The sequence below is a fragment of the Poromitra crassiceps genome (assembly GCF_964638095.1).
Source record: "Poromitra crassiceps genome assembly, chromosome: 28".
In the NCBI taxonomy this organism is placed as follows: domain Eukaryota; kingdom Metazoa; phylum Chordata; class Actinopteri; order Beryciformes; family Melamphaidae; genus Poromitra; species Poromitra crassiceps.
Genome location: NC_139651.1, coordinates 2599700 through 2619153, shown reverse-complemented (window position 1 = coordinate 2619153; position 19454 = coordinate 2599700). Strand labels below are relative to the sequence as shown.

Genomic DNA, 19454 nt, shown 5'->3' with positions numbered 1-19454 from the left:
GTTCCGTCCAAATGGGCGGTGACTTGCAAACAGGCCTAAAACAGTTCCTAGGTAGATTCGAGCAAATGCTATATGCTGCTTCACTGTCTGGACCGAACATCATGGATTCGCTAAATTCATGTCTGTCCTCTTTATTCTGGCCACTGGTTCTGAAGTAGCAAGATACGGTCCATTCCTGGCGATCTGGCCCGCTGCCCTGTGTGTGTGCACAGCCTAGGTATGCTTGCGGCAACAGCTTCGGGAAGCACTACTAGGGAGGAGTTGGTGCGCAGAGCATCTTGTCTGGAGAGGGGAGGTCGGGTTGAAAATTAGGGTCTTCTTCTTCTTCAGACAGACTACCTGTGACAGTGGTAACGTTAATGACACAGCTTTTTCACAGCTTCAAATGAACAAGTCAAGATCTAACTAGCTTGCTAACATTCGCAGCAGCACGAGAGGGCAACCTGTATGCGCGCTAACGTTAGCTTCCTAGCTAGTCTGTTAGGTTGCTGCACTATTATTGGATACCCAAACAATCAAAATTTCGAACTTAAATTGCCCTCCCCGTCTTTACATGTTCAATTGATTATCCAATTAACGCATTTGTAGAGAAAATAAGCAGCGCCAACTAGTTGTTTTCCATTGGTTGGCTACCACCGGCTATGATGACGTTAGCTATGATATAGGTAAACGTTAGCCAACGCTAACGTCAGTATGAATGTGAGCCTTTGCTAGTTGAATTACCTGGGAGAGGAGAGCTTCTGCTAGCATTGCCAAAATAGGTCCGTTACACTTCAATACTGTCTATGGTTACACTGTAGGTGACTAAGCAAAGAGCATGTGATGAGCATATTTAGCAAGTCCAGCCATAGAAAACCATCACCCGTTTTAGTGATAAGAGGGTGATGTTCCAGTAATGTTACTGTTGGAAAAAGCACACTCAACAGGAGTACTGTTTACAGTAGGAAAAGGACTCCCTTGAAGAAGTTACTCATTCATGACGTATGGTCTGTTGTAATTTTGGTTTTCTGTATTCTTCCAGGACCTTTTGCTGATGCCTGCATGTTGTACTGTCTTCCAGTGTAGATGCCTTGGTGGAGATGAGTGTGAAGGCTTTTGAGCTGGTCCCTGCGGTGGAGCGAGACCTGCTGATGGGCGACAAGGCTCGCATCAACATCGAGTGTATAGAATGCTGCGGGAAGCACCTGTACGTGGGGACCAACGACTGCTTCATCCACCACTTCCTGCTGGACGAGGTCACGTCCACCAAAGGGAGGTTGACTTACTCGGCTCAGAAGCTGTTGCACAAATACCTGGGTCTCAAGAAACCGGTCGTCGAGTTGCGGGCCGCTTCAGCTTTGGAGCGTCTGATAGTACTCTGCGACGGAATAGTGTTGCTTGTCGACATGTCCACGTTGGAGACCGTGCCCTCCGCGGCAGGTGGTGGTGGAGCTAAGATCAAAGGTGTGACAGCGTTCTGCATGAACGAGAACCCGGTGAACGGTGATCCGTTCTGTGTGGAAATGGGTGTCATCTCCTCCAAGCGACGGACGGTGCAGATTTACATGGTGTATGAGGACAGGGTGCAACTGGTCAAAGAGGTGACCACGCCTGAGCAACCCTGTGCGGTCAGTCTTGACGGTTACTTCTTGTGCCTGGCCCTCACCAAGCAGTACATGATCCTGAACTACAACACGGGAGCCTCCCAAGATCTCTTCCCTTACAACAACGAGGAGAGGAGGCCCATCGTCAAGAGGATTGGCAGGGAGGAGTTCCTCTTGGCTGCACCTGGTGGTCTTGGTATGTCACAGAATACATGAGCTTTGACAGTTCTCTGCTCGGATTTGATCATGTATTGTATATTCACCCTCAGTTTAAAGTTGAGCTGAACCCAAGAATGACTTTTCTTTTCTTTTAGTTCAAATACCTGGGTATGCAGTGCACCTATTTAATAATGTATGCAAACCAAATCACAACAATCTAATTTCTTTAGTTTTTCACACTTTTTCCATATCAAAAGTTCGTTTTTCAAAATTTCATTGATAACAGTAATGTACAGTTTGCTGACGTCACCTAGTACTATCAAATTTCTACCCCATTTCAACCAATCATTTCACGACATGCAGCTGTCAATCAAATCTTCATTTCAGGATCCTTTTCTCTTCCAAATGAAGGGGAAAATGGCGCCTAGTGCCTGTCATCTGGCAGAGTTTCTAGGCCATAAACTAACTACTAACTTGAGCAATTATGCAAACTAAATCAAACGGTAATGTCTAAGAATGCAAAGAAATGTAACTGGCTCGTTAAAACATGTATTCCAGGAATATTATTTACGTTTATAACGATAATGGCACGCGCCTCCGAGCTTGACAGCCTCCCTGACTGTCAGGGGTCGTCTCTCGGAGATTCCAGGCAGGCGGGCAGCAGCACCTATGGATCGGATTGTCCGCTCGCTCCGCACGAAGCAGCTGGCTGCCTGGTACTCTGCGGATCCCACTCGCGTATCATGACAACAGGCTGAATCCCACTCAATTTCGGGGTGGAACACGCCAGGATTGGCCAATGCCAAAGCCAGTCCTCAGAATTGTCAAATCAAATCATCGACACGTACATGGTCCGCCTCTCAATTAGTTTTCAGTGTCCGACGATCGCGCTGGTGCATTCCGTTCCGGTTCACTTCGACTTTAAGTTGATTTTACGGTTGAGGACTGAAACCCTATACTCAATAGCTCTACATTTCTTGACTCTGTATTATTCTCGAGCCAGTGGAGGTGAATGTTCTCACTTAGCGGGTGGGATAGGCTTGTGCAAGCCCCACAAGTGTGACAATCTCACTTTCAGTCTTGGCTCATGTTCCGTTTATGACAAAAAAAAATGTTCTTGTGCCTCAAACTGGCAACATTGATGGATGACAAAGGAACATTCAAATCCAAAACATTTTAGAGGAGAGTGGTGGATGTTTCTGGGCGTAATCAGGACTCAGGGCACAATTAATATCTGCAGTACAGAAATGTTTGAAAGTTTTATACAATCTAGTGTGAACATCAGTAAATCAATGTGGGTGCGTCAAAAGCTCCCCCCCCCCCCCCCCCCCCCCCCGCCCCCCGCCAACCACCACCACCACTTTATTTCACACTTTATTTGCTACCCATCATCAAAAATAGATGTCTGCTGAACAGCAAACGGATGTAGCCCACGCCCACAATAAGCCTCACAGCCAGTCAAAGTTTGCATGCACACTGCTTGCACATTAACCTACAGATGCCGGTGTTAACACTGACAGTAAAGACAATAACACTGACTCTAATATGAACTACTGTATGCTGTTTACTATTACATTTATGAGCTGGTGGTAAATCGTCGCCCCGCTGTTTTTCAAGTTTTGTCAATGATGTCATAATATTCTGGGCATGATCATTCATGATGAAGTCACACCTGTGGCAGAAGAGGATAAATCCACCTGTGCATCCTTCACCAAAGGAGGCTTCAGGAGCGGCTTCTCTTGTCTCCTCCACTATTTGGAAAGTCACAGAAAGTGACATGGCAGCATCAACATCAATGTTTGGGTCACGGAGGATTTGGGATGTATATGATTTGGGGAGCATGTTTTTTTTTTACCTTTTATTTATACAGGGGGAGTTTCACTGAGAGCAGTGCTCTTTTTTTCAGGAGAGCCCTGTTCACATTCACACCTGGAAGCTGACCAGTACAACCACAGCCTGATCTGCTTGCCACTGAGCAGCTCCACTGGAGCGGTTAGGGGGTTAAGGGCCTTGCTCAAGGGCACCTCAGTGGTGGTAATGAGGGAGGGACAAGCGCTGCCTTTTCACTTTCCCCACCCAGATTTATCCTGCCGGTCCCGGCGATTGAACCGACGACCATCCGGTCACAAGCTCGCTTCTCTAACCATTGGGCCACCACTGCCCAGCACTTGGCATCTCTTAAAGCAGCATGCCATTCACAGCACATGTAGTAAGCATGTAGCAAGCTTCCATGGAATGAGTGATGGCGTTACTTTGTGCTGTAAATTGTACTGAATTACTTTTTATTACTTTTACTTATGGGTTTATCATATTCATGTGTTTTTATAATGTTGTTTGGACCCAAATGTTTTAACTATTTGTGTCTATAAAAATAACTAACTAACTAGGCACAACACTGTCAAATATCGAACGAAGGAAGCTATTTCTTTCTTAGAAATTACCAAACTGAAGTGTTGGCTGGTTTTTTGGGGGAAGTTCTCAATGTTTTCTGGACATAATTATGCCTCCGTTTTAATTGTCAAAACTGTCTGTGGGACCCCCTCAGGGATGTTTGCCAACGCAGAAGGCGTGTCGCGGCGTGCCCCCGTGAACTGGTCCGAGAGCGTGATCGGTGCCGCGGTCTGCTTCCCGTACGTCGTGGCTCTGGACGAGGGCTTCATCACCATCCACAGCATGCTGGACCAGCAGCTCAAACAGACCCTCTCCTTCAGGGATGGACACCTTCTACAAGACTTCGAAGGTATTCTCCTCCTCACACACATCAAGTGTATGCTTTCTCAATGATGACGTCTGATCAGGCCACACATCTCCAGAAAGGAACTGCCAGCCTGTCTAGTGGAGAAGCTGGTGACAGGCAGGCAGCTCTTCTGTTCTTTTGCTGACATGAGTCGACAACATAAAAGTGGGTTATATATAATTTTACAGCACAGTTACCTCTGCCAACAAATTTGGAGGGAGGGTTTATTTTAATCCCTGCCTATGTGTCTGTTTCGTATAAATATATCAGAAAGTTACCAACATTAAGGTTGACAGTCCTTGGCCTAAGGATCAGTTGATTTGATTTAGGTGGTGGTGACCCATCTGGGATTTCATCCAATTATTATGTTATTGTTTTTTTTTGCAAGAAAATATGCTGTGTTCATGTGCACCAGGGGACATCTGGGACTTAGAAGTCAGCTGTATGATGGTCAGCTGCTAAACAGCGTTGCTTAAGAGCTATTTTCAAGTCCTCTGGGTAAATCACCCTCGAAGATAAATCATGAACATAAAATCCATAGTCCTCTGGGTAATTCAACCTGGAAGACGAATGATAAACATAAACCATTGTGACTGCAGAGGGTAGAATATGGGACCTTTGCAATGTAAGACTTCTAGGCCAGTGGTTCTCAACTGGTGTAGCCTCAGGACCCACTATTTTCCTTGTCATGAAGTCGCGACCCAAATTTCATTTTTTTTTAAACCACTCAAATTTATTGCACAAAAAATAGCGCATTCATTTAATACACAATGCCTTCATGCACTGTTATAAACCTCAAATGAACAAAAAAGTGCAACAGAAGTGCAACTAGGGCTAAAAACCAATTGAAATAAGGCAGACTTGAATTACAGGCCTATATGTTTTTAAATTTAAACAAGTCAAACTGGTCATGCTCAGAAAGTCTTATTTGAACTGTATGAAATATGAAATAAAAGGCAGACTTATCTTGAATTACATGCCTATATGTTTTTAAACAAGTTAATAATAATGATAATAATAATAAAACAAGTTAACCTGGTCATGCTAATGCAGTTTCAATAGTCTGAATTTAACTAATATGAAATAAAAAGGAATCACAGGCAGGCTATATGCTTTTTAGTTAAACTGGTCATACATTTTAATTAAACTGGGGCCATGCTAATCCAGTTTCAATCATCTGAATTGAACTAAAATTAAATATGAAATGAAAAGGCAGACTTCTCTTGAATTACACGCAGAGCATATACTTCAGATTGTTAAACAAGTAAAACTGGTCAGGCTAATCCAGTTTCAATAATCTGAATTTAACTCAAATGAAATATGAAAAAAGAAAAAGAAAAAAAAAAGTTTTTTCAATTTTTATTTTTTTTGGCCAATGTCTGCGACCCAATCAACCCACCTTTGGGTCGCGACCCACCAGTTGAGAAACGCTGTTCTAGGCTATTGTACAAATGGGGGGAATCAAATGATTGTTTAGAGGCAGGTAAAAAGTGATGTCATTATGTATTTTAGGGGCAGGTAAAGTGTGATGTCATGATGTGTTTTGTGGCTATTATACAGTAGTAATAGATTGATGTTGGAGTCCTGACCCGTGTTCTGTCTCAGGGAAAGTGGTTCTGGCTTCCACTAAGGCGGTGTACATCCTGGTGCCGCTGCCTCTGGAGAGACAGATCCAGGACCTGCTGGCGAGCCACAGAGTGGAGGAGGCACTCACGCTCACAGAGGGAGCACAGAGAAATATCCCCAAAGACAAGTTCCAGGTAACAGATTGTTTGTGTGTGTGTGTGCGTGTGTGTGTGTGTGTGTGTGTGTGTGTTAGGGTTGGCACCATGGACGATGACATTGACCATCATCGATGGGGCGACCCCCATCGACCTCTGACCCTTCTACATCGGACCATCGTGATTATATGTTCGAATTCAAATTTGGCAGATTTAATAATAAAAAAGTCTAACTCCACTCAACCGCGACACACGGGGGACGCACAGGCGGCATTAAACAAGCGGCAAAGCGTACCTTATCCCCAGTTCAGAGAAGCGGTAAAGCGGAGAGGAAGAGAAGTTAAGCAGAAGTCGGTTGTGTTGTGAAAATGTTAAGAAAGAAGAAACTTCACGTTCTTTCCTGTTTTCAACCCAATGTGAGTAATGTTACAAGTCTTCAACTGTGAATTCAACTCGCCTGTTTCCAGGAACTCTCTCCATTACATACTGTGTAGGCTGCCTGCTGCTGTGTTTCTATCTCTCCTTAACGTAACCCAAGGTTAGGTTCAAAACTGAGCCCACACTAATCTAACGTTAGCCGCCAGTAATTCTGCCCCTTTTCTGCCAGCTAGTTAAATTAAACACACACACGTTGTTGGTCATGATCTGTAACGTTAACGTTTGATTGTTTTGCACCTTTCAATATTGCTGGTAGTGATAGCCTACTGTTTGAATCGCCTGGCTCTGTGCTGTAGTAGTAGCCTATCCAAGCCCGCTGGTCTCTCATGACATGTAGAGCTCAGCTGTCCTGTTGTAAACGTGAACGTACATTGCAGTGGCGCAGCCAAACGGCACCGCATGGACTTCATAAATCATGAATTAACCCCACCCCCCGTCAATGACGATGTCATCGTCCATCGCGATGTTTCACTGTGGAACCATCGCGATGGTTATTTAGCTGACATCGCACAACCCGTGGGTGTGTGGGTGTGTGTGTGTGTGTGTGTACAGAGTCGTATCGTTTTCACTTTTTCAGTGTCATGGCTGAAATATTTGAAAAGAAAGTTGTGGATGATAAATTGGCTGTACAAACTTACCATTCCATTCTGTCCTCATCTTGCCTGGACTAAGATCCATCATGTGCGAAAAAATCTAGCACTTGTCTCAGTTGAATAATAACAATGTCTGTGATTATTATTATTTTAAATATGAAATAGAATGACTGGTCTCATGCATTTGTCTTTTTCCCCATGCACAGATTTTGCACAGAAGAATCCTCCAGCAGGCTGGCTTCATACAATTTGGCCAACTTCAGTTTCTAGAAGCAAAAGAACACTTTAGGTGAGGGTTGTAGTGAGTGCATCATTATTTTATTTTATTTTATTTTACTTTATTTTATTTTATTTTATTTTGAGAGAACCTATAGATTTTTCCACATTATTTCCTGTTCAAGTTTTTGAAAGACATCAGCCAAATATTTAGGATGATGGTGATTTGGAGTTTAATTTAAACCAAAGGGACACAAGTATGTCAGTACTCAGTAGTATGCAGTTCTGTGACCTACGTTTAATGTTTTTGCAGCCAGTCTTCCTGTCCTTACATTCATCGCCAGATAATTCATTGTTAATTAGTTATTGATTGCCTCGTCATTCGTTAGCATTTTTGGTGACCCTGCTAATCACACTTGCAGGAAGGGTCAGTTGGACGTGCGGGAGCTGATCGCTCTCTACCCGTTGCTGCTGCCAGCGTCCTCTTCGTTTACACGCTGCCACCCTCCTCTTCACGAGTTTGCGGATCTCAACCATCTAGCACAGGGAGACCAGCAGAAAGTGCTGCGGTGCAAGCAGTTCCTCATCACGTATTTGGGAGAGGTAAACAGAGTAGGGATGCACGATATTGGATTTCTTTTTGCCGATCTCGGATATGGAGATATTTTCCAACTGTTTTGGCCGATCGCCGATACGATGTATGCCCACATTTTCCTTCTAATTTCAGAAACTCTTGTTGGAATAACTGTTATTGTCGGAGCATAACTCTGAATTTCACCCCCTACTGGACATGAGAGCGTTTTCTCCTCCATCTCCACACACAGGTTCGGAGCACAGAGGTGGCCAATGGCTGCAGAGAGGACGTGGACACTGCGCTGTTAAAGCTGTATGCTGAACAGGATCACGAGAGCCTACTGGACCTGCTAGCCTCGGACAATTCCTGCCTGCTTGCAGACAGCGTCCCCTGGCTGGAGAAATACCACAAGTGCGTATTGCAGTATTGCAGTTTCGGGGGGGGGGGGGGGGCGCTCTGGTTCAAAGATTAGGCTTTTCCCCTGGAGATATTTCATGAAATGAGATGAAGCAGTAAGACAGACATATTTCAGTAGGTTTGGTGAACTTCTCAGATCATTCTGTTTCACAAACCAAGCTTGAATGAATAGCAGTTAAATTGCTATGGCCAAACCTGGTTGGGAGCAGGTGCATGGAGAGCGGAACCGCCCGGTAACTTTTGAGCCAAATAAAAATATTCTTATGAATAAAAAGCCTGTAAAACCGATACCAACTGAGCCAAACGATAGCCTATATTGTCATCTGTCTCACTCATCCACTCCCAGTGACAGCTCGGCTGATGTGATTTGACAAGACACTTTGTTAAGGTATGGTTTTATTTGACCATTTTATGCAAAAGGTGTGATTACCCCAAATTACAATCGCACTGCGCAAATTGTAACCTGACGCTGCCAGATGGACGGTTTAGCTCCACATTACATTTCACTGATTACGTCGAGAGAATCTCTTTAGATCTCGCGAGGTTATCCATCTTGCAAGCAAGGTTACGCAAATTGCGGCAAGAAAAAAGAAAAAGTTCTTGCAAACATTGTGGGATTGGTTCAATTTGCATTTCTTACTGTGACTGCAAAGTGGCACGTTCCTGAAGGCACTGATTGTTTTTCTGTAAATGCTTTTCTCTGCCACCCCCGTGATCAATACGTCTTCCAGTTTAGTCAAGTTTAGTCAAGTTATTTTTTGCACAAAAATAGAAACCCAAGCTAGACGCTTTGTTTATTTGATCTATTGTTTTTCCCCCCCTCACTCCACTTTAGATATTTTGCACTTGGGCTTCTGTACCGTTATAATGCCCAGGACTCGGCAGCGCTACAGGTACGTTATTTTAGATATCAAATCTATAGTCTTATCGGTTCCCACTGAAGCTTCAGCACCAAAGTGACATTTGTGTTCCCTGTTCTGTTCCTCTTGATAGTTGTGGATTCGCGTGGTGGATGGAGAGCTGCAGGACTCCACCAGATCGGACCTGTACGAGTACATTGTGGACTTTCTTAGCTTCTGCCCAAATCCGGACCTAGTGTGGAAGTATGCAGACTGGGCCTTACGGAAAGATCCCACCGTAGGTTCCCCACCACCTTCATTTTGTTGAAAGTGTCAGCGAACATTGAAATGGATACAAGTCATGGATTGTGTCAACTATACAGCACCCTTGCGTGTATCCTAGGGGTGGGGGAAAAAATCGATTCACCTAAGTATCGCGATTTTTAATGTCACGATTTTTTGGATCGATCTTTTATTCCAGAATCGATAATCGCAAATTATTATTATTTTTATTTTTATTTTTTTATTTTTTTATTTTTTGGGTGCTTGCAGTCAGGCCACTCACTGAACAGCAGGCCAGGCGCCGCCTACTGGTTTACTAGTGGTTTTATTACTTTATTAGTTAGTCTGAAGTAATAATTACACTTCAGGGTTAAAGTGGGTGCATCTCATTGTAAAATTGGACTTCAAACGGCCCAAATCTGGCTTCAAACGGCCCAAATTTCACGCGCGTTGGCCCATATCGGCCTGGCCTGCTTGGTATCTAATGCCCGGCCTGAATTATGATCCCAGTCCACCCCTGTTTTTAACTATATCGCCCAGCCCTACTCATGATATATAATATACAGTCTCTAGTGTATGATTCAACTTTTCCCATGTTCTAATCTAGTGTAAAAAAGCAAACAAACTGAAAAAAGAAAAGAAAAAAATAAACAAAAATCGCAATAAATCGTAATATCGAATCGCAATAATCGTAGAATCGCAATACTTAAGAATCGCAATATAAATCGAATCGGCACCCAAGAATCGTGATAGTATCGAATCGGGAGATAAGTGAATCGCCACAGCCCTAGTGTATCCTATATTCTACACTACACTTTACAGATTGTTCACACCTGATTTGCACCTACCTTGCTGGTAAAAATGGTAAAGCTACATACAGTATTAATCCAGTGTATCTTTTTTGTGTTCATAGATAGGTGTCCAAATCTTTACCAAGAGGTCTGTCGGTAAAGAACAGTCGGGTGTCTTGAACGCTGATGATGTCGTCACTTACCTGGGACAACACAACCAGGCCCTGCTTCTCTACTTGGAACACCTGGTGCTGGAAAGACGAACACAGGTACGGGGGGGCAGAGTGGTGGGTGTGGGTAGAGATCCTGGTTCAAGTCCCCATGATGGTGATTCTCGAACTTGTGTGTCAAGGGTTAATTATGTTAGGCCCATGAGCTCAAAATGCCTTGATGGTCGTCAGTGTAACAGCAATTAAAATCATGGCGACCCTCGAACACAGATTGGAATCAGATAGAGCAAAAATACAAAAATAAATTATTTGTTAATCTTTTTGCAGCTACGATATGACGAGTGTAAGCTTTGCAGCCAGGAATCTTCCTCATGCAGAGTCGATTGAATTCTACTCATTGTTTCTTCCCATCGTTTGTGGGTGCAGAAGGAGAAGTTCCACACACACCTGGCTGTGTTGTACCTGGAGAGGGTCTTGTCCTTGCTGTCCCAGTCTCCTACGTACGAAGAGCAGGTGACCAGAGCCAGAGAGAAGCTCCAAGCTCTGCTCAGGGAGTCCAGTCTATACCGTGTACAGTTACTCTTGGGTGAGATACTTGTCTTAAGCCAATGATTACACTCAATGCATCACTCTCAGATCGGCATATTATTTCAAAAGAGAAACTCTGTTACTGTTGCATTAGTCTCGCTGGCCAGCCTCCCCTCCCTCCCTACCGTGAGACGAGTCTGGCGCCGCACGTCTCCATAGTGGGATTTCGATGGGCGGCGCTTAGCGGCAGTGCCCTTGGAAAATAGTTTCCAACGATCCAACTTGCCGGTTTCAGCGTGTAGCAACGAGCTAGCGTGTAGGTTTCTGCCGTTAGCTTGCTAGCTAGTTAGCGTTGTTGTTTTCACTGAGGCGGCAGGGCACTATTTACAGCGACACACAGGGAGGAGGGAGCGGAAGCCGCTCTGATAGACATGGTCGGAGCCAATGACAGAGCTTGTAATAAGCGGGGAGCGGACATCCGGCAGAGATTGAAACAGTCGCTCCAATGGGAGAGCAGAGTAGAGCAGGGGAGGGTTTATCTCATTTGCCTGTTTCCGTGGCACCAGACTCCTCTCACGGTAGGGAGGGGAGGCTGCCCAGCGAGACTACCGTTGCATTGCATCTGAATCATCCAGTTTATGTTTTAGTTACATGTAAACTACAATGCATGTTGTTGCACTTTTCACTAGCTGTGATTTGTGATGAGTTGATGTATTAAAGGGACAGCTCACCCTAAAATCCAAAATACATATTTTTCCTCTCACCTGTAGTGCTATTTATCCATCTATATCTTTTTGGGATAGAGTTTTGGAGACATCGGCCACGGAGATGTCTGCCTTCTCTTGAATCCAATGGAACTGGAAGGCACTCGACTTGTGGTGCGCGAAGCACCAAAAAAAATACATTTGAAAAACTCAACAGCATCGTCTCTTTCCAGAAATCATGACCTGGTTACTCAAGATAATGCACAGAATTTGTTCTGAGCAGTTTCATGTAGGAACTATTTTCTTTTGCAATCTCATGTAGGAACTAGCTAGCAGCTAGTGGCTGTAGTTCGGTCAAAAGAAAATAGTTCCTCCATGAAACTGCTCATAACAAAGTCTCTGCATTATCTTGAGTAACGGGGTCATGATTTCTGGAAAGAGACATTGCTGTTGAGTTTTTCAAATGTATTTCTTTGGCACTTTGAGCATCACAAGCCGAGTGCCATCCAGTTCCATTGTATTGGAGAGAAGGCAGAAACTCTGCAGCCGATATCTCCAAAACTCAGGCAACTAACACAAAACGATATAGATGGATAAATAGCACTACAGGTGAGAGGGAATATATGTATTTTGGATTTTAGGGTGAGCTGTTCCTTTAATACTACAATTGTCCAGTTTAAACCCCACACATCAGCCATGGGGGTCCTTGTACAGAATTCTCCACGTGGATTAGCAGCTACCTAAATGCTAAATCCAGATGAAGTGTGATCCTGAGCTTACTGATGACTGAAGATCCAATCCCTGTTGTCGAGAACTGGACCTCGTTCCAAAATGGCTGCGGAGATCAACGACGTGCAGGCTTCCAACCATTAACATGTCATCTCCCTCTGCTCTGTTTTAGGTAAGATAGAGAACTCTGAGCAGCTGCTGCTCGAGCGCGCGACGCTACATGGAAAACTGGAGGAGCACGACAAAGCGCTGCACCTACTGGTGCACCAGCTCAGAGACTTCCCCTCCGCCGAGGCCTACTGCTTATGGGCGTCCTCGTCCCGGGACCCCGCGTACCAACAGAGGCTGTTTCACCTCCTCTTGGGGGTTTATCTGGACCGGGGCCTCCCAGCAACTGTCCAGATAGGAGGTGGTGGTGGAGGAGGAGAGCTGGAGATGGCGGCGGTGGACCTGCTGAATCGGCACGGCGAGGTGTTCGACGCCGTCCGCGTACTGAGCATGCTCCCCGAGGGCTGGTCGCTGCAGCTGCTGAGGCCGTTCCTGGGGCGCGCGGTCAGGGCGAGCATGCACGCCGGCCGCACCTCTCAGCTCGCCGTCGGCCTCGCCCGCTCTGAAAACCTTCAGCTGCTGCACGACAGGGTGAGAGCGCCACCTAGCGAAAACACTGTGCAACAACGCATAGATTAGGGAGGAGTTTTATTATTCTTCTGCAAACCAAAAATGAACATTTACTTCCCCCTCTAAAGGGATTAGTGGTTTAATCTGTTTTAACAGGCTTGATTGTTTCCATCATTTATTGGATTATTCCCTTTTCTCATTGAATTTGCTGCTAATTCTAAGACTTTCTCCTGCTTTTGTCTTATAGTCAGGGGTGTCAAACTCACTTTAGTCCACGGGCCACATGGGACCAATTTGGTCTGAAGTGGGCCAAAATCAATGCATAATAACCTATTAATAACAAGATAATAATAACCTATAAATAACAACATAATTACGTATAAATAACAACACCACTCTTTTAGTGTAAAGATTAGGCCTACAGGTTCATTTTAAGAACATGTTTTCACATAGTTATCTCAGCTATCATAGCCCTATCATATCAAATCTACTGTCTGTAACCGTGCATTGCAATGGACGGCAACTGTGCGAAACGTCTCTATATTCAAGGGTATTGGAAATAGTTTCTCATTTCAAGATTCAAGATTTCAAGATTCAAGTTTTTTATTGTCACTCCGTGGTACAAGTATCACGTGTGAAATTCTTGTGCTGTAGACTCCGTTTACAACATAGTACAAATATAACAGGGCATATGAGTGCAAAAACATGACACAACAAGCAATAAGGCAGTAGAGTGATAAGACAAGTCAGAGACAGTGGCATATCCACTGCGGATAGGTGCACATGTCATGTGCATACTTTAGACGTGCTTAAAGTCCCTGGAAACCAAAATCCACAAAAACGTTCTAACTATGTTATTTAGGGTCTTATGTTAGTAATTATATGCCTCCGAAATTATTATGCATTACTTTCAACCCAAAGCCTTAAAATCGACACTTTTCTACAAGATTCTACAAGATACTTCCTCATTGAAGAGAGCGAGGCGAGGTGCTAAAATGCAGGAGCTTATGACGTCATAAGCTCTATATAACCTTTGTACACGCGCGCAATCTGCCCTTCTCCTTTTGTCCGTTCTTTGCCCCCAGTGACAGCGCTCCCTCGCTGTCCGTCTGCCTCCCACTCTGTGCCGAGCGCTATGCTGCTCTCTCTCTCTCTCTCTCTCTCTCTCCTCTCCTCTCCTCTCCTCTCTCTCTCTCTCTCTCCTCTCCTCTCCTCTCCTCTCCTCTCTCTCTCTCTCTCTCGGGACTAGTGTGAGAGAGAGCACAGAGAGAGACACACAGCCTGGTGACGCGAGGTTAACTCACACATACACACACACACTGCGCTGTGCAGTCGCAGCAACATCTCTCCCTCTCCGAGCAACCGAACACACGCACACACACACACACACACACACACACACACACACACACGCACTGGATCTCTCTTTCTCCGTTTCCTTCCCCCCCTCTCTCTCGCGCTCTCTCTCTCTCTCTCGGAGGAGAGAAATGTCCCTGCTGCAGACGGGACACGCCCACACAGTCCGCAGGAGAAAATGCACTCTAAAAAGTAATTGATTCCTATGACTTTTGCCAGACTGTCAAACCTAAATTTATATACTTTGCGACGTTCATCATCGTTCAAATTTGGCTGGTGGATTATTAACATAGGGTCCTGTGATGTGATGAACTCAAAATGCTAAATAATAAAGAAATATTTCTGGTTTCCAGGGACTTTAAACATTTTAAATTCGACGTACAGGTGCTAATAGCATATACCTAATTAAACATACAATTAAACATTGGACATACCATTTATTTAGTAATGAATACAGAAAACATCAACAGGCTACTTCTATACTATATTGTAACTTGCTGCTGAAACCTGGTACCTCTGAGCCTTCACAAGTGCATCAATATTAGGTGTCAAATCCTGAGCTTGAACAATTGGAATGGACTTCTCACTGCCATTTTCACGCTTTGCAAAGTCATCCTGTGGGCCGGATTGGACCATTTGGCGGGCCGGTTCTGGTATGTTTGACACCCCTGTCTTATACTGTATATATTAATGCCTAGCTGACGATATAACTCTTATCCGCTTGTCTTTTCTCTCCCGCAGTTGAAAGAGCGGAAAGACCCAATCGTTGTGTCTGAAAAGAAGGGATGCCACCTGTGCCACAACACCTTCAGTGAGCCTGATGTGGTATGTATGCCGGGTGGAGTGCCTGTCCACACACACTGTGTTGCCCAGCGGGTAAGAGACTCTCCCACCAAGAGACGGTTAACCAATAGCAGTAACCACACATGAGATCCAAGCTCCGCCCCACCCCCACGGGCTGCTGTGATTGGAGGCACCAAACAAAAGCAGGACACGTTGAGTTTGTGGATGGCTGAGGATCACGGGGCGTGACAAAAAGCACAGAACACCCGTTCCCCTCGTAGAATCAGCTACGGAGGCTCACGAGGAACAAAAGAGAAAACTGTGTGAGTGTCTGTGTGTGTTTGAGAGAGCAAGAGAGAGAGATATGATTTCAGCTATTTATTCCAGTGCTGCTCCTGTGCCAGACTATAAATCCTGACAGAAGTAGCAAAAACAAGCCATTTGAAATCCCCCTTTTATCCATTCAAACAGAAAAGTAAATCTAAGATAGGTACCTTGTCTGCGCTGGTACAGTTCTAAACCTCAATTTGTGTTTAGAGAAACTCTTCGGACTACAGGAAATACTTGTTGGAAATACTTCTCAAGCACGATTATTAATACCACTCTTCATACTATGGTTCTGGTCTAACTCATATTGGTATTGCCCTCATATTGCCCTACCTTTTTATGTATTCATGTGAAATACTGGAAAAGACTCGTCAGCGTTCATGGAGTCGGAGTCTCGTCTTTGTCTGTCTTTGTCTCTCTGAGATCCGGTTTCACTCTTCTACCCAAGTCTGCTACTTAGTTTCCACACCACCCTAAAAGCAAGAGATATTGTTTTTCACTGTTTCAGCGAGTTACTTAACTGCCAGCAAACAGAGCCGGGCCCATTTTACTTTGAAATGTCCGACCCTGGAGGATGGAAGCTAGGCTGTGTCTCAGCGTTAAAAGTATGAGCAGCAACAATACTGTACAACGCTTGATTAAATCCTGCATTGTTCCACTAATCATGATTAAGTCTAATTGTGAATTCAGATAAATACTAAAATTGTATCATGGGTCTTCATTGCAAATACTTTTGTAGTGGTATGAAACATACAGTATGATGGGGCGTAGTGGTGGAGGGTAGATGCAGTTTACTCACCTCTTTGAAATGAGGCAAACAAGGTGGGTAAACTACTCACCTTGGCTAGTTTACCCACCTCTGTATTTACCACTACACCCCTGGATCATGGGACATTTTACAGCATTTATGGCGACAAATGTTAGTGTCGTCCGATCACGTGAGATTAAGCTCCATAAATTGTTTGGATTTGAATAGCAAATTGAGGCATCTTTCCTGTTGTGAATGAATGCAGATCGCTAAATGAAGCTCCTCGGCACGTCGTTATAGATCAATTTAGTGCGTCTGTATGGAGCCGTGTTAGAAGTGATTCATTCTGAGTTCTGCTCCAGTCCTAAAACCTGTCACGTTTCATTCCCTGTCCTTTTCCTCCCACCTTTCCTTCCACTCACCACTATGCTACCCAGTAATAAAAATCTGTTTTGAAATGGTGTATCTACCCAGGAGCTGCGTTAAAAGGAACAGTGTTGACAGAACCATCTCAGTAGAATGGAAATCTTTACCTAGAGATCATAAAAATGTATGAACTGTTTGCATCCATTGTTGCATTAGTTGTACTGTGACTGGATATAGCTAAAGTCATTGTTCCTATTAAACTGGGCGTGAAACCTCCAGAAGGAGCTCCTGACATGGGTACCCGTTAAACAGTGATGGTCAAAAACATGTCTTACTGACAAGCCTAAACTACTAATGTGATCTTCCATGACTACATGCACCAGTCACGACAGACTTCATACCAGTATACTGACAAATACAATTAACAGTTTCATGACTTTTTGGCCAGTGAAATTCACAGAGATGAATTTTCAAAAATGATGTTCAAATTGAAAATAAATCTACACTCAAAGTGGTTAGGCTCCGATCAATTTGTACCAATTTTCATGATGATCAGATGAAATTACAGAGTAATAATATTACACTGTTTAAGAGACAGGTCCTCACATAGTACTGCATGACAAGTTTAAATGTCCATGTAACAGGTATTGTGATACTGGGGGAGACACGAAATTATTTTTCAAATGATTTGAAATAGTGGAAAACACACCCTGCTGGTATTTGCTAGCCTATGAAAAATGCCTAGCTGGTAACATCTTTCAGATTTCATTCAGTGCTGGAGATAGGTACGGTAATCATAACACCCCTCTTGGGAAATATTTCTTATGACATGGAAGTCAACCGTATTCTATCATAGCGAACGTTTTGTCCTTTTAGAGCTTTTGTGTCTGTTTCAGACAACGAGAACGTACAGCTTGAACCTCATCGATCTCTCTCCAACAGGAAAATGGGTAGTGGCAGTCACAGCAGAAAGGGCCAACACACCACAAAGTCCTTTCAAAGGTTTAATACCTGTAGTCTGGGTAGGGCAGCAGCGCAGCAACAAACGGTTTCGGCACACAGGCCTTCCTCAGTGTTGTAATGGCAGTTGCATAACTTGGCTAGGTTGTTCAGCCAGAACATTATCAGCAAGCTAATTTTATCAAATCAAGAGGGTTGTTTTCCAAAATGTCTACTGGAGGTGATGCTTTACTAAAAAGTTGTTTATGTCATAACTAACTGAAAACAGCAGGGGGGAAACAGATCAAACTGACATAAGATGGTAGGAGAAACATGATTACTGTAATGGAGATGATTTTCCTGTTTCACTTGGGTTATAAAACTAAATGTGTAAAGTGGGGGTTTCAATATCGGCATCGTGGCAGAATAGTTTTCTATAGAATCACCTTTCCTCTATCAAGTTGAATGGGTTTCTACCTTTTTTCCTTTCACATTCAACTCTCATTGGCTGTTCCCAGTCTCTAGTCTGATAGTTCTGTCTCTCATTTAGCCAATAAAGATCAAACAGGAAACAGAAAAATCAAACGTGAGGAAAAATAATCCAACTGTTGTCTGGCAGCAGGAGATCACAACAAAAGTGTCCTGAACTCTCAACACACTACAAACTGTGAATCAACGCAGACTCACCCCAATCTTGAAAATCAGTGAGGATACACAAATCGCAAATCAACACTACAATATGCAATTAAAGATTTAAAGAATTGTACAAATTGGTGCCCAATGGCGCTTTAAAGTGGGATGTAATGCGTCACTGATTCTGAATAACTGAAATAACAAAAGCAAAGGGAGAAACAAGTATCTGCTTTAGTTATCTTTTACCAAAATTCCAATTCAATTCCAACCCTTGTTTTTTAACACCTCTGTCACAGGTTTTACTTGTTTCTGTGGTGCCTGTGCTGTTGTTTGCTAGCCTTTCTGTGAATGCTATCCCTGTCTATAGGGAACTTTGCGCAAATTTCTGATTATTTTTCTAAGGATGGGGATGGGATTCAGATTGTTGTCGATAGGTCTGACTCACGTTGCATTCAAAATGACAGGACAGCTTATGCACAACACATTTCTGTCTGAACATTGTAAATGTAGCTTGCTTAAAAGCCCCGCTAACAAATACAACCATGACTTAAAATAATATAAAAAAATTGACATTTGTGTGGAAAAAGAATCTGACTGTATTTTATAAATCTATGTATACTGGTATGTATATACTGTATTTGTACCCGTTTGTTGCTTTGTAAATCAATGCCAATGTGGATGGAGTGTACAAACTGTAAAGAAGCCGTCCCATTTTAATAAACAAACTGTACGCTAACAACTCATGGAGTCTCCTTTTTATGCAGGGCCACCTAATCCTTCCATTGACACAACCATGACCCCACATGCTTTCTCCTGTAAGTCCCCTAGGGGGCAGTGACACCCCCCATAAAGAAGAAGATCAAATGTGGGGGGGGGGGGGGGGGGTGGAAATGGTAAAAAGAAAATACCATTATTGTTGTGAAATGGTCTGCTTGTCCAGATCATGGAATTGCAAAGCCTTCAATCTTATTTTAAAACTCACAGATCAATCCTGATGTACCCACAGTTTCTTCTGTAGCCTAAATAAAAGGTGACAGGTTTGATTCTAACAGCTAATGTACACTCACTGTTAAAGTATCTGCTCACTCATTAAATTGCTCTGGATGAGAGCTGATGTCCAGTAGGACCCCCTGGAACCCCCAAGGCCTCTACTTTGAGAACCACTACTGCCAAGCAGTCTAATAAAAGAGTGATAATGTATTT

The 19454-nt window shown here is 43.8% G+C and overlaps 1 protein-coding gene across 1 annotated transcript; it reads left to right on the top strand.

Moving 5' to 3' along the window:
• Window positions 1–160: 160 nt before the first annotated feature.
• tgfbrap1 (transforming growth factor, beta receptor associated protein 1) lies at window positions 161–18976 on the top strand. The gene is made up of 13 exons (XM_083662427.1): window positions 161–217; window positions 1061–1779; window positions 4288–4482; window positions 6085–6239; window positions 7438–7520; window positions 7870–8050; window positions 8272–8432; window positions 9274–9331; window positions 9432–9575; window positions 10473–10619; window positions 10947–11106; window positions 12654–13120; window positions 15197–18976. The coding sequence occupies exons 2-13, from the start codon at window positions 1080–1082 to the stop codon at window positions 15383–15385; spliced, it is 2640 nt and encodes an 879-aa protein (XP_083518553.1). The 5' UTR covers window positions 161–217; window positions 1061–1079; the 3' UTR covers window positions 15386–18976.
• Window positions 18977–19454: the final 478 nt, after the last annotated feature.